At 42.7% G+C, this 20,932-nt stretch overlaps 1 protein-coding gene across 1 annotated transcript in view; it reads left to right on the top strand.

Annotated features, from left to right (window-relative positions):
* The window catches only part of LOC308467736 (androgen receptor-like), a 439,420-nt gene that overhangs the window by 403,250 nt on the left and 15,238 nt on the right, over window positions 1-20,932 (top strand). Inside the window, 2 exon segments of the mRNA XM_080989431.1 lie at window positions 20,816-20,855; window positions 20,857-20,925. Coding sequence (XP_080845557.1) covers window positions 20,816-20,855; window positions 20,857-20,925 — 109 coding nt within the window.

The raw sequence follows: 20,932 nt of genomic DNA, 5'->3' as shown, positions 1-20,932 counted from the left end.
CAAGCTGCATTAATTTTTATAGATGCAGAAAAGGCGTTCGACAACGTGTCTTGGTCCTTTATGAAAAAGAATCTAGAAATAATGGGCCTGGACACAAATTTTCTAAAGAGTATAGAGGCAATTTACAAAGAACAAACTGCGAAACCTATAATAAACAGTGGATTAACAGAGAGCTTTCAAATCACAAAGGGTACAAGACAGGGTTGCCCTTTGTCACCTCTGTTATTTATATCAATACTGGAAGTATTACTTAAAAATATAAGAGAGACAGAAAGAATTACAGGGATAAAGTGTGGCGAAAACGAATATAAGGTTAAAGCCTTCGCCAACAATATAGTCTTTACAGTACAGGAACCTTTAACTTTGACAGCAGAAGCATTAAAAGTAATTGAAGAATTTGGAATGTTGGCAGGATTGAAAATTAATAAGGGTAAAACAAAAATGATGGTAAAAAATATGAATGTGGAACAAACAGATCAGCTGCAAAGTAAAACGGAAATAACAGTGGTAAAGAAAATAAAATATTTGGGGGTCTGGCTCTCCCCGGAAAACACAAACCTATTCAAGGACAATTATAAAACAACATGGAAAGAAATAAAGACAAATTTGGAAATATGGGACAGATTGAAACTGTCCTTCTGGGGAAGGATAGCAGCTATCAAGATGAGTGTCTTACCTAAGATACTTTTTTTATTCCAAACTATCCCTATTGTTACTGGATTAGGTCAATTCAATAAGTGGCAAAAAACGATTTCTAGGTTTGTATGGCAGGGGAAGAAACCTAGAATAAAGTTTAAACTTCTGACGGATAAAAAGGAAAGAGGAGGCTTCTTCTTACCGGATCTTAAAATATATTATGAAGCCGCTTGTATAACATGGTTAAAAGAATGGCTTAGTTTGAAGAACACAGGCATATTAGATCTAGAGGGGTTTGTAAATAGATACAGGTGGCACGCGTACCTTTGGTATGACAAGGTTAGAGTACACAGAGTCTTTCTAAATCATATTATAAAAAGATCATTGTATGAAGTTTGGAAGAGATATAAAGAGTGGTTTGAAAGGAAAACACCATGGTGGCTGTCACCCCAAGAAGCCTTCTCAGTGAAAAAATTAAATGTGAAAGGAGAATGGCTAATGTACAGAGATATATTGATAGAAGAAAATAATGTAATAAAGATCAGGCCTTACGAGGAACTAAAAGATAAATTATCAAGTTGGATGGAGTATCGCCAAATGAATGACATTTTCTCAAAAGATAAAAAAGCAAGAGGTTTCAAACAAACCAAATCAATATTAGAAACTGCAGTATTACAAAACAACACAAAAATTTTGTCAAAGGTCTATGAGTTTTTATTAGAATGGCACACAAAAGATGAAGAAATCAAGAGCGTCATGATTAAATGGGCAATGTATGTCGGCCATAACATTGAATATGAGAAGTGGATAAAACTATGGAACACTGGGCTACAATTCACAGCATGTACTTTGTTAAAAGAAAATCTGTTTAAAATGATGTACAGATGGTACCTCACTCCAACTAAACTGTTAAGGATGTACAAAACAGGAAACAAGAATTGCTGGAAATGTGAGGTGAAAGAAGGCAATTTCTTTCACATGTGGTGGTCATGTGATAAGGTAAAAACGTACTGGGAAAATATATACAATGAGCTAAAGAAGATCTTTAGATATACGTTTTTGAAAAAGCCAGAGGCATTCTTGTTAGGAATGGTAGGAGAAGATATAGTTAAGAACTACCAGAAACTGTGGCAAGGTTACTGCTAGCCCAGGTTTAGAAACAGTATCAATTACCAACAGTAGAAGAATGGCAACAGAAGGTAATGGAATATGCAGAAATAGCCAAATTAACAGGGAAAATTCGACAACAGGGCGAGGAAACATTTCAAAAAGAATGGGAAAATTTTATGTTGTATATAGGAAAGATAAGATGAAATAGTGTAACCAGTAAAATTGGAAATAAACCTCATAATGGGAAAGATTAAGAAAAGTGATGGATAATGAAAATAATAAGAAGCAAATGTATAAGAAACTAATATAACTAACAGTAGTTGTAAATGAATACAGACAGACAACAAGAATTGTATAAACATGAGGATTTATTTATGGATACGCTATGGACAAATATGGAAAATGAATAACAATATACAAAATGGAAGAAAATAATGCGATAAGATTATATGTGACATAAAAAACCAGAAGGAGGAAGGAGGGAAGTCAGCTCTGAAGAGCAAGTATAAATGTAAAATGTAATACAATATGTGTATGTGGAGTATCTAACTGAAAAACTAATAAAGATTATTGGGAGGGGGGAGATGGCAAAAGGATATTTCCAAATTTGTTGGGGGGGGGGCAAAAGGCCAAGGATTAAACATAAGATACTTACAGATACAAAAGAAAGAGCTCTCCCAGATCTTAAATTGCACTATGAGGCTGCATGTTTGGTGTGGATTAGGGACTGGATAAAACTGGAAAAGGAAGAAGCGTTAGATTTGGAAGGTTACGACAACAGATTTGGATGGCATGCATACTTATGGTATGGGAAAGGGAAAGTGCACAAAGGATTTTATAATCATATAATCAGGAGATCATTAATGAGGGTGTGGGAGAGGTATAAAGATTTAATAGAACAAAAAACATCCTGGTGGTTATCACCAATTGAAGCTTCGTTACTCAAACCGCTTGGCAAAAAGGGGAAGTGGCCTACATATAGAGATTTGCTGAGGGATCAAGAAGGGAAATGGAAATTAAAAGATTATGAGGAAATTAAATATCATTTTCAGAGTTGGTTACGCTACAGACAATTACATGAGATGTATAAGGAAGATATTAAGAAAGGGTTCGGTTATACAACTTCCAGATTTCAAAAGGAAGTTATAGAAGAAGTGAAGCTGCTGAAGAAAGCATATATTATTCTGCTAGAATGGGAAACACAAGATGAGGAGGTCAAATCAGTCATGATCAAATGGGCACAAGATATAGGACATAATATACAATTTGAGGATTGGGAAAAGTTGTGGAAAGTGGATTTGAAATTTACAGAATGTTCTCTTTTGAAATAAAACTATATGAAAATGATGTACAGATGGTATATCACACCAGTATAAATAGCAAAAATGTACAAAACTGGGTCAAACATACGTTGAAAATGTAAAGAAAAAGAAGGTACTTTTTATCATATGTGGTGGGAATGTAGAGAAGTTAAAAAAAAGGGAAATGATATATAATGAATTGGAAAAAAATGTTTAAAATGACATTTGTAAAAAAAAACCAGAAGCATTTTTGTTAGGGATTGTAGGACAAGACCTGCCAAGAAAAATAAAGAACTTATTGATGTATGCTACAACAGTGGCAAGAGTCCTGTTAGCACAAGGATGGAAGAATGAGGAAATCCCAACGAAAGAACAGTGGCAAGAAAAATTGATGAGCTATACGAAATTGGCCAAATTGACATACAAACTACGTAATAAGGACAATTGTGACTTCAAGGAAGAATGGAAACTTTTTACAAATTATTTAAAAAGACAACAAAATGACTTGGACTCCTTGGCAGGTTTTGAATAAACATCCACAAATTTATTAGTTGAACACATGATAGAAAAGGCAAGGATATTGAAATATACTCTGAGTCGAGAGTGGATTTCATGCTCTTTATTCAGCTCATAGTGGTGAGGAGGAATGAAAGTTCCCCCAAAATATCTGCTTTATATACATAATTTGCACAATGGGCTGCACGTGATTGGCTAATTCCGGGATTCTCCTGTAGGCCAATCGGATTCACTTCCACCTGGAGCTGGATTGGGTGGCTCCTGCAGACCAATCATACTGCTGCATTGTTCTAGGACCAATCAGACTGCTGCATTCTGAATCCTATTGTTCTAGGACCAATCAGACTGCTGCATTTTGGATCCTATTCAACTCAGTACATAACAGATATGTACAATTTTATAACATGCAGAGAACAATATGTGCAAAGAAATCAAAGAGGAGAGCTGAGGGAGAGAGGGAGAGGGAGGGATGGGGGAAAAGGGGGGAAAGGATGTAATTAATTATTTGGACTGATATGTTATGTTGAAATTGTTTAATAAAAATATTTTCAAAAAAGAAAAGAAATATATGCTGATGCTAGTTTCGGAAGTGACCCCATAGATGGTAAAAGCACTTCTGGTGTGTGTTATATGTATAACTGTTTGTTTGACTGGTCATGCAAGAAGCAAACTACTGTGAGTTTAAGTTCATGTGAAGCTGAACTTAATGCTCTGATATATGCACTCATGGATGTTGAATGGTTATTGCAATTGTGTAAGGACATGAGGGTGAATGTATCGTGTTCTATACAGGTTTATCAAGACAACAAATCATGCATAGCTTTGCTTAATTCTGAAGGGTGTAAGCAAAGAACCAAATACTTGCAGATCAAGTTGTGTCATGCAAGGGATTGTATCCAGAGAGGACTCATACATGTGTCCTATATGCCAGGAAAAGAAATTTCTGCTGATTTGTTGTCAAAGGTTGTTAACAAAGAACAACTGGATGTATTTGTACATAAGCTGCAAATGTGCTCAGTCTGCAGCAATGATGTCATGAAATGGGGGAGGATGTTAGTAATTTCATTCTCTACTGCTGGATCATATGATCCTGTGTTTACTTTTCTGTACTGTTGTGAGTATGGGAACAGAAGTAAGTCTGTGAGAACTTCCATTCTTTGTTCTCTCACTCTCTTCTGAGAGACTGTGTGAGAAGACACAGCTTACAGCTCATCATGATGCTTTTGTTTATTTTGCTGTAAATAAAGACTCTGATGCTACATTTCCGACATAACCGCGTGTTTTGCTGAACTCTGCTAAGTGTGCTCTCATCTACGGATGTGAGTCACAGTGTTTCACAGGACTACGGCTGAAGAATGTCCTGTGATGGGTTACGGCGCTCTTACTCCCATTATCTTTAATTTCTAGGTACCTCGTCATTTCACTCACATGGCATTGCAGCTCAACATCCCAGATTCGGTGCTTAATTGTGGATTTGGCTTTCTCATATCTGCAGGTTATCAGAGCCTGAGGTTTGAACCCTAGGCTTCTCAGTTTCTCTTGCAGTAAGGATTTCCATTTTGTTTGACATGTATCTATTAAAGTTAGGGATGCCAAACCTACTGGGAAGGAAATCAATTTTAACCAATAATAGATTTTCAAAATCCATATCTGGGATTCAATCTCCAGGCAAACTGCTACATTGGGCACAAAGGATGGAATCCCCAGCAGTTAGTTTGTAGAATTTCAATAGGAGCAGTGTTTTTATCTTTGGACACCTGGGAGCCATATATCAGTTGTGATATAACATTTGCAGTAAATACCTGGGTGGCTGCGGGGATATATTGTCAGGCTTCAGGGACTCGGCTTCCCACCCACCCATCCCTTTGGCAGTAGATAAGCAGAAGAAAGAGAAAGGAGTCTCTTACCAGTTAGAAATTTTAATGATCACAGCGAGAGAACAAAGAATCCATTCCTAGTAATGAAGGTGCTCCCAATTAAGGGTTCCACTCACTTCCTCCCTAATCACCCACGTCACTACCGTGTCCTGCAACCTGATCTCGCAACCACTGTGCTTTCTGTGCTGCTTTCCTTATCTGCTGTCCTTGACCTTTGGCTGAGCGGATTAATGCTTTCCAGCAACAGTGGGTCTGTTAACTCTCTCTCTCTCTCTCGCAGTTCTTCTCCTCCTAGCTGTTCCCCACCTAGTACTTCCCAGCTTCTGCCTTCTGAACTATGTCCCTCTGTAGACCACTGTTCCAAATCTATACTGTCCTCCTGCTCCTGGGAAGATTCAGGATCCTGAACAGGAGCAGGGGGAGGGGGAAGCTCTCACCATTTCTCCTCGGTGCAGCCCTCCTCAGCATGGTCTCTGACATAATTGACCTCATTTCCCATAAAAGAACCTTGTGATTGCTTTGATAGTCTTTGGGGCATTTACAGTTGCATTTTTAATTTGATTGTGCCATGGGCTACTTTCATGAAAGATTATGCCCAGATATTTAAAGAACGTTACCTGTTCAATGGGTTGGCTGTCAATCTGTCATCTGTGTCCCTCTTCTTTTCTTGGAAAACACCATTACTTTAGACTTAGTATGATTAATTATTACTTGCTCAGTTTTGCAATAGGCTGCTAAGGTTCTTAATAGTCGTCTTAATCTCACACAGGATAGAGAAAGTAGAACTGCATCATCAGCATATAGAAGGACCAGAAGGGACATATTTGCCAATTTTGGCAGATGGTCACATCCTTGCTCCCCATGGCTGGGGAAACTCAGCCAGATGGGCGGGGTATAAATAATAAATTATTATTATTATTATTATTATTATTATTATTACTCCTTTATGGGTCTGGATCTTCTTAGTTAAGTGTCCCTGCCGATCACATCTAATCCAGAGCCTTGTGTTTTCATACAACCTACGAATAAGAATAAAAAGGTGTCTGTCTATGTTTGTGCAGCTTAGTTTTTCCCATAGCCTTGGGGTATAAGATCGGAGGTGGACTTAAAATCTATAAAAGCCGCATAAAGAGATCTTTCTTTTATGAGACATACTTTTCCACAAGATGTTGGAGCACAAGTCCTTGATCTATGGCTGACCGTTCCACCCTAAATCCTGCTTGTACTTCTGTCAAAATGTGTTCCTGATCCATCCAATCCTCTAATTTATTACGGAGATGGGCAGTGTATAGTTTACTAATTAAATTTAAAAGACTAATCGATCTATAATTTGATGGTTCAGATCTATTCCCTTTCTTATATAATGGTATGATAATTGCTAATCCCCAATCTTCAGGGATAATTGCCAATTGATCAATGCTAGTAAACAAGGCTGCTAGCACTGGGGCCCACCATTCAATGTTGGCTTTAAGTAGCTCAGGAGGAATATTAGCTACCCCATGGGCTTTAATTTGTTTGAGATTTAAAATAAACCGATGCATGTCCTCTATAGTAACTGGGCCATTCTGGGCCAGCTCTGCTCAAGGGCAGAAAAGGTGACCGGGATGGTTGTTTGCTTGCATATAGAGTTTGAAAATGTGTTTCTCAGATCCCAGCTGGGATGGCATATTCCACTTCAGATGGGGTGCTTTGCCAGCCTTTTGCAACTACTCTCCAAAAGGTGGCTGGATATTAATAAAACCTCAATGGGGTTTTATTAAGCATTGCCATGCTTCCTTTTGGGCCTGATTCTTCTTCTTCTTCTTTTTAATCAGAGATTTGTATTTCTTCTTAAGTTTGAACCACACTGTCAGACGTGTAGGCAGATTAGTAAATCTTGTATTTTTCCAACAGAGTGTATTTCATAGCAATACATTCCTGATCAAACCAGGATTTAGATTTACTGGGTTGTGAAGACCATCGTAATACCTTTTTTTGACTCAGACGTATCTGGAGGTAAGAGACCATATCCTGGAACAAAACTATTCTTGTTTCAGGAGAGGAGGTATTTAATAGGGTGTCTCACATGGATAAGCATTTGTCTGAGTGCACCTTCCCGGAAATTTCTTCATCCAATTGTCCAGACCACTAGAAAATCCCAGTTCTGTGTCAGTAGTTAAGGGAAATTCGTGTTCAGCGTTGCAAATTATATCATTTTCTACATCGAGGACTAGACATCATGGTAAGTGCTCACTTCTATGTGATCCTCCACTTTACACTCTAGCACCCTATTCAAAAGATTATGACACTACAATATAGTCAATAGTTGATGCTCCTAAGCTTGATATAAAAGTAAATTGCCCATCCTTATCACCTTCAGCACAACTGTTCAATATCACCAGATCTAACCTGCTGTTGTTGTTTAGTTGTGTCCGACTCTTCGTGACCCCATGGACCAGAGCACGCCAGGCGCTCCTGTTTTCCACTGCCTCCCGCAGCTTGGTCAAACTTATGTTCGTAGCTTCGAGAACACTGTCCAACCATCTCGTCCTCTGTCATCCCCTTCTCCTTGTGCCCTCCATCTTTCCCAACATCAGGGTCTTTTCCAGGGAATCTTCTCTTCTCATGAGGTGGCCAAAGTACTGGAGCCTCAGCTTCAGGATCTGTCCTTCCAGTGAGCACTCAGGGCTGATTTCCTTAAGAATGGAGAGGTTTGATATTCTTGCAGTCCATGGGACTCTCAAGAGTCTCCTCCAGCACCATACAGTGGTGCCCCGCAAGACGAATGCCTCGCAAGACGGAAAACCCGCTAGACGAAAGGGTTTTCCGTTTTTGAGTTGCTTCGCAGGACGAATTTCCCTATGGGCTTGCTTCGCAAGACGAAAATGTCTTGCGAGTCTAGAGATTTTTTTTTCGCTTTCCCCCCCCTTTATCTAATCTGCTAAGCCTTTAATAGCCTTTAATAGCCTTTTAGCAGCTAATCCCCTAAGCCTTTAAGCCTTTAATAGCCGCTAAACCGCTAATAGTGCTAATCCGTTAAGCCGCTAATAGGGTTGCTTCGCAAGACGAAAAAACCGCTAGACGAAGACTCTCGCGGAACGGATTAATTTCGTCTTGCGAGGCACCACTGTAATTCAAAAGCATCAATTCTTTGGCGACCAGCCTTCTTTATGGTCCAGCTCTCACTTCCATACATCACTACTGGGAAAACCATAGCTTTAACTATACGGACCTTTGTCGGCAAGGTGATGCCTCTGATTTTTAAGATGCTGTCTAGGTTTGTCATTGCTTTTCTCCCAAGAAGCAGGCGTCTTTTAATTTCGTGACTGCTTTCACCATCTGCAGTGGTCATGGAGCCCAAGAAAGTAAAATCTCTCACTGCCTCCATTTCTTCCCCTTCTATTTGCCAGGAGGTGATGGGCCCAGTGGCCATGATCTTCGTTTTTTTGATGTTGAGCTTCAGACCATATTTTGCGCTTTCCTCTTTCACCCTCATTAAAAGATTCTTTAATTCCTCCTCACTTTCTGCCATCAAGGTTGTGTCATCTGCATATCTGAGGTTGTTGATATTTCTTCCGGCAATCTTAATTTCGGCTTGGGATTCATCCAGCTCAGCCTTTCGCATGATAAATTCTGCATATAAGTTAAATAAACAGGGAAACAATAAACAGCCTTATCACACTCCTTTCCCAATTTTGAACCAATCAGTTGTTCCATATCCAGTTCTAACTGTAGCTTCTTGTCCTACATAGAGATTTCTCAGGAGACAGATCAGGTGATCAGGCACTCCCATTTCTTTAAGAACTTGTCATAGTTTGCTGTGGTCGACACAGTCAAAGGCTTTTGCATAGTCCATGAAGCAGAAGTAGATGTTTTTCTGGAACTCTCTAGCTTTCTCCATAACCCAGCACATGTTTGCAATTTGGTCTCTGGTTTCTCTGCCCCTTCGAAATCCAGCTTGTACTTCTGGGACTTCTTGGTCCACATACTGCTTAAGCCTGCCTTGTAGAATTTTAAGCATAACCTTGCCAGCGTGTGAAATGAGTGCAATTGTGCGGTAGTTGGAGCATTCTTTGGCACTGCCCTTCTTTGGGACTGGGATGTAGACTGATCTTCTCCAATCCTCTGGCCACTGCTGAGTTTTCCAAACTTGCTGGCATATTGAGTGTAGCACCTTAACAGCATTATCTTTTAAAATTTTAAATAGTTAAGCTGGAATATCATCACTTCCACTGGCCTTGTTATTAGCAGTGCTTTCTAAGGCCCATTTGACTTCACTCTCCAGGATGTCTGGCCCAAGGTCAGCAACCACACTGCCTGGGGTGTACGAGACATCCATATCTTTCTGGTATAATTCCTCTGTGTATTCTTGCCACCTCTTCTTGATGTCTTCTGCTTCTGTTAGGTCCTTACCGCTTTTGTCCTTTATTATGGTAATCTTTCTACAAAATGTTCTTTTCACATCTCCAATTTTATTGAACAGATCTCTGGTTTTTCCCATTCTATTGTTTTCCTCTATTTCTTTGCATTGCTCATTTAAGAAGGCCCTCTTGTTTCGGAAGAAACTGAAATTGACCAATTCTATGAAGACTTACAACACCTTCTAGAAATGACACCAAAGAAGGATGTTCTTCTTATTATAAGGGATTGGAATGCTAAAGTAGGGAGTCAAGACATAAAAGGAACAACTGGGAAGTTTGGCCTTGGAGTTCAAAACAAAGCAGGGCAAAGACTAATAGGGTTCTGTCAAGAGAACAAGCTGGTCATCACAAATACTCTTTTCCATCAACACAAGAGACGACTCTACACATGGACATCACCAGATGGGCAGCACCGAAATCAGATTGATTATATTCTCTGCAGCCAAAGATGGAGAAGCTCTATACAGTCAGCAAAAACAAGACCTGGAGCTGACTGTGGCTCAGATCATCAGCTTCTTATAGCAAAATTCAAACTTAAACTGAAGAAAGTAGGAAAAACCACTGGGCCGGTAAGATACAATCTAAATCAAATCCCTTATGAATACACAGTGGAAGTGAGGAACAGGTTTAAGGATTTAGATTTGGTGGACAGAGTGCCTGAAGAACTATGGATGGAGGCTCGCAACATTATACAGGAGGCAGCAATGAAAAACAACCCAACGAAAAGGAAATGCAAGAAAGCAAAGTGGCTGTCCAACAAGGCCTTACAAATAGCGGGGGAGAGAAGGCAAGCAAAATGCGAGGGAGATCTAACCTATTAATCATTTGTAAAAGACATAGGCCTGCAAAATTGCAGCCCTTCTCTTTGGAGAGCCTGGAAGGTATAGAATGAACTTCATCCAGTTCAGAGCATAGCTGTCAACGTTTCCCTTTTTTAAAGGGAAATTCCCTTATTCCAAATAGGATTCCTTGCAAGAAAAGGGAAAAGTCGACAGCTATGGTTCAGAGGGAGATTAATGATAGTAAGCATATAAGGTATCATCTGTTTGACCAATTCTAGCGTTTACAGTAGGTCTCTGGCCACTATTATTAAAGCTTCAGGAAACCTATTAGTCAAATATACGCTTCCAACTTGACCCAAACATTTTTTTACCAGCTGTTTTTTTATTTGAGGGGGAATATATACATTGATTAATAAAATACTATAAAATTTGCATCTTGCTAGCACAGCAATGGCTAAATGGTTCAGGGGCTCCAATATATCAAGGGAAGCCCTCAACCTTGTTGACACCAGGGTACACAGACCTCCTTTGGTTTGTCCACCCTGATCACTAGGGTTAAACAATATGCATTGTGACCCAAGCCTCTTGAAGAAATATGATCTCCTGCTTTTGAATAAATTCTATAAAAGAGGGATCTGGTGCCTTTTTTGTCCAACCTGCAGTTGGGGCATCCTTTGATGGCATAGTTTTTGTCAGGGAGCTTTAGTAAGTGTTACCAAGATAGAAGCAGTCTTTATACCTTCAGTTGGAGAATAAAGCTCCTTCGATATTTCTTTTGTACTAATCTGGGTACCCACATGCTCTTCCAAAATTTCATTCAAGTCCAGCTGTATGGCGGGTCTGCTATCATTTGAGATTATAGGTACAATCTCCCCTGCCCAAAATAGAGTGTATGAGTGCGCCATAGCCATTGACTCTCTGATGCAGGTTATGAAGAAAGTAACATTTGGTTACAGAAGGGTGATCTTTAATACTGTGTTTATCACACACACACACACACACAGAGAGAGAGAGAGAGAGAGAGAGAGATTGAGATTTAGCTTGGTTTAAAAAAAGAATGCCACTAAAATGTGACACAAAAATCCAAAGTGCAAAGTGAACCATTAAACTCACCTGGGATGCACCAGCCTAAGACCGTGTGAACAATCCCAGGGGCCAGCTATTTATTGCTCTGTGTCCCCTCAGCTGCTATCTTCCCCTGAGATCAATATGGTCCGACCCTTGAATCTACCCTGATCTCTCTCAATGCTAAGACCCAAAAGGAAACCAACGTCATGCTATTGGAGAGGGAGCTCTCTCTGCCCTCCTTCCCACATTCATCATCTTGGTGGGACAGTCACTTGGGAGACATGCAGGTGACTTGCAGTTGGGTTAGGGGGTGCAATATGTTAGGATATTTCCGTTCCACCTTAAAAGGGAGCAGGCTTTGTGAGTAACAGAGTCTGCGCATGTCCTGTTCACAGGATGTTTATGCTTGCTGTTTCCTTTCGATGTCAGTCGGGCAGAGACGCTGACTAAGAACGGTCATGTTTTTCTTTGTTCTGTTCAACGCTAAATAAAGTCTGTAAATATGCTCTTCTGCTCTTCTGCGGTGCAAGCTTTCTGGCTGTGTTTCTGCTGATAAAGGATGTGCACGAGCCTGGAATGTGGCAGTCTATTTCTAAGGCTTCGTGTCGCTAATTGCTGGATCTGCGTGGCTACAGAGATCGATGGACGTCCGGCAGCCAGCTTGGGGCTCAGATGGACGCTATCTCCCTGGCAGTATCCCAACAACAAGGTTTCGGGCCCAGATTCACAGCACCTACAGGAGAGTAAAGCTGCAACAGACTGCGTCTGAGAGGTATGTCAAAAGCGAAAGAGAGGTTTTTCTCTGTTTACCTCGGAAGGAGCTTTTGGAACTCCGGCAGATTAATGGCTCTGGGAGCCAAGCCAGAGAGTTCGTGATTAATGAGCTGCCAAGATAACGAAGTCTTTGAAGGCATAAAGGGCTCACGGCTCAAGTAAAAAGCTGGGATGGATCTATTACAATCCTCAGAAGCAGCTCCGTGTCCACCAAAGCTGAATGGCCACAACTATCAGACCTGGGCAAGGTACTGTGAGGGCCAGATGAGAAGGCTTGGAGTGTGGAATACCGTTTCTGAGAACCCCCCAGCCCCTGTGACAGATGAGTGGAAGGCACAGGATTCGAGAGCCATGGGGATAATTTTGCTCTCAGTAGCTCCTGAAGAGTTAATCACCTTGGCTGGCAAGGCAACTGCCCGTGAGATGTGGGACGGGCTTAAAGCCTGTCATCTCCGACAAGAGGCTGGGTCTGTGTTGCTTTATTTCAGAAAACTGCACAGGAAGCGTTTGGAGCCAGGGGAAGACCTTAGAGCCCACGTTTTACATTTGCAGCATCTCAGACAGGAATTGACTCAGAGAGGTTTCAATATGCCTGAGTCACTGTTTGCAATTCTCATCCTGGACTCCCTGGATGAAAGCTACCATGCCGTGGCAAGTCAGCTGGCGACCCTCCCAGCACAAGACCTCACTGCTACAAAGGTCTTGGCGACTTTACAAAACGAATATGATAGAAGAAATGCAGCTGAGTCGGCTTGTGCGCTTCAGGGGGAGCAAAGTGGGACAGCATTCCAGCCTCCAGGGGGAGCCAAAGCGTTGGCAGCTGTGAAGTGCTGGAACTGTGGGAACCAAGGTCATACTCAGAAGTTTTGTCCAAAGACTGGAAATAAACAGAGGAAAAAGCCTGCAGGTGGCCCGAAGCAGAAGGGGGGTGGAAAGCCCGCGCCAGGGAAAAACAAGGCCATGTTTGCTGGCACAGCTTCACCAAAGGCTAAAGGCACGTCTGCTGGCCAGGAGCAGGGGGGCAAGCTGCAAAAGCCCCCGCCGGTGGAGAACAAGGGTTTGCTTGCTGAAAAGACTGCTCCAACAGCCAAAGGCAGATTTATTGTTGATTCAGGTGCGACCCGCCACGTCTCGAAGGATCGCCACCTGTTCATCTCCTTCAAGCCTCAAGAAGGTGAGATCCACCTGGCTGACGGAAGGACGTTGCAAATCGCAGGAGAAGGGACTGTGAAACTTGCAAGTTTGCACACAACCATCAGCGGTGTACTTTATGTTCCAGGCGCTGTAAGCAATTTGCTAAGTGTCCCACAGCTTACTGGGCGTGGTTTTCAGATTTCCTTCAAGAGGAGCGTCTGTGTCATCAGTAAAGGCAAAGAGGACTATTTGCATGCAAAGTTTATGGATGGTTTGTTCCATATAACTTATGAGGACACTGCTGTTGTATCTAATGCTGATTCTTGTTGTGTTGCTCAAACTAACAAAGTTCTTCATGCAGGTTGCATTCACGATGCGCATCGAAAGTTTGGTCATCTCTCTTGGAAGGCACTGGCCAAGATGCCAGAGGTGGTTGAGGGTTTGAACATCAAACCCTGTAAATTTCACATGAAATGTGTATCTTGTGCAGAGAACAAGGTGAAGGTTGCTCCAAAAGGCAAGGAATCTAGCAGGCAGGCTTCCAAGCCCTACCAGCTAGTGCATGCGGGCCTGGTTGGTCCACTTTAGGAGGAGCAAGGTACTTCATGGTTCTAATTGATTCTTTTTCCAGGTACATTCATGTGTTTTTGCTCGAACAGAAATCGCAAGCGTTTCCGAAGTTTAAGGCATTCTGTGCTTGGTTGGAGAATGTGCACGGTAAACGTATCGCCTGTTTGTTTACCGATCGAGGCGGGGAGTTCACTTCTCAGCAGTTTGAAGCTTTCCTGACTGAGAAGGGAATCCAGCATGACATGTCAACGCCCAGATCGCCATGGATGAATGGGCTTGCGGAGCGAGCAAATCAGACATTGCTGCAAGGAATGAAAACCTTGTTGCATGATGCCAATCTCCCTGATAAGTTTTGGGGGGAAGCTTTGGGGAATTTGGTTTACACCTTTAATCGCAGATTGTCATCACCCATTGGCTGTACCCCCTATGAGAAGATGTTTGGCAAAAAGCCCAACACCAAACACATGAGAATCTTTGGTTCTGACATGTGGGTACACTCCCCACAAACCAACAAGCTTGGGAAGCGTGGGGCACATGGTTTGTTCATGGGGTACGAAAAAGGTGCATACAGGGTATGGATGACTAACTCTAAGTCCATTAAGTTCACAAGGAGTGTTGAGTACAATCCTAAGTGGGGGGAAAATGTGGGAATTTTCCAGAGTTACCCAGAGGAGGATGAAGGTGATGTCAAGCAAGCAGCTAAAGATGAGGAAGCTGCTGAGGATGATGATGATGATGATGAGGATGATGATGATGATGATGATCAGAGTTCGGATTCCAGTTCAGTGGGCGGTGCTGCTGCTGGTGTCAGTGACAGTGATGACACAGCAGACTACCAGAGCGCAAAGGCCTCAGTCAGACCATCTGATGCGTCTGACAATGAACTGGAAGAACCACTGTTCACCATTGGTCAATTTTCTCCTAAGAAGGAGGAGATGAGTCCAGAAGACTTGCGTCTAGTACGTAGGTCTGAAAGGGCGACCAAAGGCAGACCTCCAAAGAGATTTGCTGATGAGTTTGCTAAGACAGCAACTGCTGTTCTTAGTAGCTCAGAGAAGGTATGGGAACCTTCAAGCTTCAAAGAGGTTCAGGAGTTAACCTCTAAAGATGCTGAGCCTTGGCTAAATGCCATGAAGGCTGAAGTTGATTCCTTGAACAGGAACCAAACTTGGGAATTGGTACCGGTAGTCCCAGGAATGAGACTGGTTGGCAGCAAATGGGTCTTCAAGGCCAAGACAGACCAGAATGGCAAGGTTGTCAGACACAAAGCCAGATTGGTTGCCAGAGGTTTTTCACAGGTACCAGGACAGGATTACCACGAGACCTACTCACCCACAGTCAAATATGAGAGCATTCGGCTGATGCTCAAGATTGCTGCGGAGGAGAAACTGCATGTTTCCCACCACGACATTAATACAGCTTTTTTGTACGGGATTTTGGGGGAGGAGCTGTTTATGCTTCCACCTGATGGGATGGAGATACAGAAGGGAATGGTCTGTAAACTGCGGAAATCCTTATATGGTCTCAAGCAGAGTGCCAGGTGTTGGAACACAAAACTCACTGAGACGTTGCTTTCTCTAGGTTTTCACCAGGGCAAAGCTGATCCATGTGTGTTTGTCAAGGAGGAGGGGCAAAACAAACTGTATTGTTTATGTTTTGTTGATGATCTTCTGATGTTTTGGAAGAATCAGGCTTTTTACCAAAGCACCCTAGCTCAGCTGAAGGAGCACTTTGACATGAAGGATCTTGGTGAGGTATCCAACTATCTTTCTCTGCAGGTGGAGAAGGACCAAGCAGGTAATTTTCTGGTACACCAAACACAGAAAATTGCTGATGTATTAACCAGGTTGAATTTGGTTGATGCAAACCCAGCAGACACACCAATGGTGACAGGTTACCAGGTAGACAGTACTGCTGAAGCGTTTTCTGACACAGCGCTGTACAGATGCATTCTAGGCAAGCTGAATTTCATTGCCAGATGTTCAAGACCTGACATAGCTGTAAGCTGTAATCTGCTTAGCAGACATGCCAACAATCCTACGATTCAGGATTGGAAAGCTCTGAAGCGCATAGCCCGCTATTTGAAAGGGACTATGCACTACAGGCTGAGGTTCACCAGTCAGAAGACTGGGGGTCTTGAAATCTTTGCAGATGCAAGTTTTGGAAGTGACACCACGGATGGTACAAGCACTTCTGGAGTATGCTACATGTACTACCACTGCCTGTTTGACTGGTTGTGCAAAAAGCAGACAACAGTGAGCCTAAGTTCCTGTGAAGCAGAACTCAATGCTCTGTCATTTTCACTCATGGATTGTGAATGGTTGATGCAACTGTTTAAGGACATCGGGGTTTCTGTGAAATGTCCTGTACAAGTGTATCAAGACAATAGATCTTGTTTGGCTTTGCTGAACTCCGAGAGTTGCAAGCAAAGAACCAAGTACTTGCAGATTAAGCTACATCGTGCAAGGGAGTGTATTCAGAAAGGACTGATTCAGGTGTCCTACATGCCAGGAAATGAAATTCCTGCTGATCTGTTGTCTAAGGTTGTTAACAGAGAACAACTTAAGGTTTATGTACAAAGGTTGCAATTGGGTTGAACCACAGGTACTACAGGTTACACGGAAAGGGGGAGGATGTTAGGATATTTCCGTTCCACCTTAAAAGGGAGCAGGCTTTGTGAGTAACAGAGTCTGCGCATGTCCTGTTCACAGGATGTTTATGCTTGCTGTTTCCTTTCGATGTCAGTCGGGCAGAGACGCTGACTAAGAATGGTCATGTTTTTCTTTGTTCTGTTCAACGCTAAATAAAGTCTGTAAATATGCTCTTCTGCTCTTCTGCGGTGCAAGCTTTCTGGCTGTGTTTCTGCTGATAAAGGATGTGCACGAGCCTGGAATGTGGCAGTCTATTTCTAAGGCTTCGTGTCGCTAATTGCTGGATCTGCGTGGCTACAGAGATCGATGGACGTCCGGCAGCCGGCTTGGGGCTCAGATGGACGCTATCTCCCTGGCAGTATCCCAACACAATACATATCTTGCCCCAGGCACTGGCAACCCATGCTATGCCACTGGAGCAACCCTGTTCTGGGTCTCCAGGGATGTTTCTGAGCAGTACTCTGCTACATGACATTAATTCCTTAATTGGAGGTTTTTAAGCAGAGATCAGGTGGCCATCTGTCAGGGATGCTTTAGTTGCAATTCCTGCATTGCAAGTGATTGGACTAGACCCTTTAGGTCCCTTCCAATGCTACAATTCTGTGATTTTTGCAGCTCCATCTCTTGTGCTCACTTGCCTCTGCCGTTGTCCTCTCTCTCTCTCTCTCTCTCTCTCTCTCTCTCTCTTTCTCTCTCTCTCTCTCTCTTGTTTCCTTTATGCACATCTTTGGGATCTGCATGCTCAGAATATTCCCTTGTGGAATCTTCCAGCAGACAATGTCCCTCCATCTGTCATCTCATGAGCAGTCCTGGGGCAGTACATAGAATCTTTTGAGAGAGAAAGAGAGTGAGACTTGTGCAAAGTCACTCATAAAAGTGGGTTGCATCATATAAACAGTGCAGTTGACTGTGGCACCAGTCCTGTGTGAATAATGCCCGAGCAATTGATTTGGAAGGCTGTAAATCTTGCCTCTCCCTGCAACCAAACACTGAGAGTGGTGGGTGCTTTTCCCAGAAGTTGGCTTCTGCTGCCTTCTCTGAAATCCAAGATTCTCTATTTGGATTAGTGATACATACCTGCATACATAATTTTATTTGTATGCCACCTTTCCACAATTAAAACCTTGCTCGGTGCAGCTTACAACATGAAAAACACATAATTACGAGCGTAACAAAAGTAGTCATAAATAATAACAAAGTAAAAAAGAATACAAATTGAAACAATTCCCACATAAACCATAACATCTGAAATAAAGATACCGTATTTTTCACCCTATAGGACGCACTGGCCCATAGGACGCACCTAGTTTTTTTTTGTGGGGGGGGAATAAAGAAAAAAAATTATCCCCCCCCCCAGCCACGGCTTCAGCGCACCCCACGCTCCGGGCAGCAGGCTGCTATCCGCAGGCTCCCCAGGCTTGCTGATAGCTTCCTGAAGCCTGGAGAGCGAGAGGGGTTGGTGCGCACTGACCCCTCTCGCTCTCCAAGTTTCAGCGAAAGCCTGCATTCGCCCCATAGGACGCACACAGATTTCCCCTTCATTTTTGGAGGGGAAAAAGTGCGTCCTATTGGGAGAAAAATACGGTACCAAAAAATCAATAAAGGGAAACCCCTCCCCCAACAACATCCCCTAAGCAATACCCCATCCCAGTAGACTTCTAAGTGTGGGGTTCCCCTCCCTCTAAAGGAGCAAGTTTGGGGGTACTCCTGCATACATCTCAGTCACTAGAGCCCCCGGTGTCCTCTATGTCCTCCTTACCTCTCTTGCCCTGACCTAGCCACTGTGACCCACGCGACAGTCACCTCCAGACTTGATTATTGTAACTCACTCTACGTGGGGCTGCCCTTTAGACTGACCCAGAAACTCCAGTGGGTGCAGAATGCCGCGGCGAGACTTCTTACGGGGTCCTCGCCGCGGTATCACATTCACCCAGTGCTATACCAGCTGCACTGGCTCCCGGTGGAGTACAGGATCAGGTTTAAGGCGCTGGTTTTAACCTTTAAAGCCCTATATGGCCGAGGACCCTCGTACCTATGGGACTGCCTCTCCTGGTATGTCCTATGGAGGACCTTACGGTCTTCAAATAAAAACATCTTGGAGATCCCGGGCCACAGGGAGGTTAGGCTGGCCTCGACCAGAGCCAGGGCTTTTTCGGCTGTGGCCCCGATCTGGTGGAAGGCTCTGTCACAAGAGACAAGGGCCCTACGGGACTTGACATCTTTCCACAGGGCCTGCAAGACAGAGCTGTTCTACCAGGCCTTTGGCCACGGCACAGTCTGACCCCCCTCCTTCGGTAATCCTCATAGAACTGTAGCCCAATGGTTGCCATTAATTTGATTCTGAATTCATTTTAGAATGAATTAATTTTAGAATGTATTTCAATTAATTGATTGTGATTTTATGTAAATTGTGTTACTTTTACTGTTGTTAGCTGCTCTGAGCCCGGCTTCAGCTGGGGAGGGTGGGATATAAATAAAATTTTATTATTATTATTATTATGACTGGGAGGGCCTTTTACCAGCTTCAGCTGGTTTACAAACTATAGCTTCTTGTGCACAGGGACAGTCTGACCACTGTAGTACATGCGTTGGTAACCTTGAGGCTGGACTACTGCAATACATTCTATGTGGGGCTTCCCTTGGGCCTGGATTGGAAGCCCCAGCTGGGAAAGAATGCTGCAGCCAGATTGCTGACAGGAGCTTCTGGCTGAAAGCACATGACACCATTTTTAAAACAGGTGCACTGGCTGCCCATCTGCTACCAAGCCATGTTCAAGGTCCTTGTGTTGATTTACAAAGCTCTGAACAACTTAGGTCCAGGGAACCTTAGGGACCACATGAATCCTTGCAATATCCCAGCTCAATCAGTGAGATCATTGCAGGAGCATCTTTGGTCGTTTCCAAGTGTTATACTCTGCTGTTAAAGATTCACCAGACACCTTCTGTTTTCAACTTTTAAATCCCTGCTGAAAAAAAATCTATCCTGCCAGGCCTAAGCAGGCAATTAAAAGTACATCTCCCACAATGGATTGTTGAGACTTGTTTTGGTTTTAACTTATTTTTAGCTTTTTATTATTTTACTGTATGATTTTATGCTTTTACATTGTTGTAAACTGCAGTTATATATTTTTTATGATACAATGGTTCATAAATGCTTTTATAAATTAATAATAATAATTGAAACAATGTGGGAGGAATTGGACACCCTGGTCCTCTGATTGTTCCATCAGCACAAGTAGAAACCCATGAAGGCAACAACCAAAAGGCAGACCCAGACAGGGCTTTGCAGGTCTTCTGGGGTCATTCAGTAGGGATCATGGGTTTGTGCTGATGGAAGTAATCTAGAAATGTGTCCTGTCTTGCACACCAAATAATTGTATTGCATTTTTTAATAATTGCATATTCTTGGGAGTGATGTTTTTCTCCAAGGCATCAAGAAGGTAACGAGCACTTTAGAATAACTTCCCTCCATCCTCCTGTTTTGCAGCGTTCTCCTTCCTTGATTCCAGGACAGGTTGACCTTAAGATTGCAGCAGATATTTATTTTAAGAAGATCCTGCTGGATCAGGCCAGTGGCCAGTCTAGTCCAGCACCCTGTTCTTACAGTGGACAACCAGATGCCCATTGTGGGAAACTACCAAGCAGGATTCAAGCACAAAAGCCCTCTCCCCTCCTGCAGTTTCCAGCAACTGGGATTCAGAAGCAGTACTGCCTCTGTAAAGGCAGAGTGCAGCCATTCTGGCTAGTAGCCATTGATAGCCCTCTCCTCCTCCATGAATTTCCCTAATCCTCTTTTGAAGCCATCCAAGCTGGTGGCTATCACTGCCTAATGTGGGAGCAAGTTCCACAGTTTAACTATGTGCTACGTGAAGAAGTCCTTTCTTTTATCCATCCTGAAGCTTAAAACAAGAGAGAAAGATCAATTTGCCTAATTGTTCACTGATTCCCTTTTCACTTTCCTGCTGGCATTTGCTAATTATCTCCTCCTCCTCCCAGGTACCGGATGCACAAATCCAGAATGTACAGCCAGTGCGTCCAAGATGCAGCATCTCTCCCAAGAGTTTGGATGGCTTCAAATCACTCTCCAAGAATTCCTCTGCATGAAAGTTCTGC

Source organism: Podarcis pityusensis, assembly GCF_964106645.2.
Source record: "Podarcis pityusensis genome assembly, chromosome: W".
Lineage (NCBI taxonomy): Eukaryota > Metazoa > Chordata > Lepidosauria > Squamata > Lacertidae > Podarcis > Podarcis pityusensis.
Note: the sequence above shows the minus strand (reverse complement) of the source record. Positions and strands in the feature narration are given on the sequence as shown.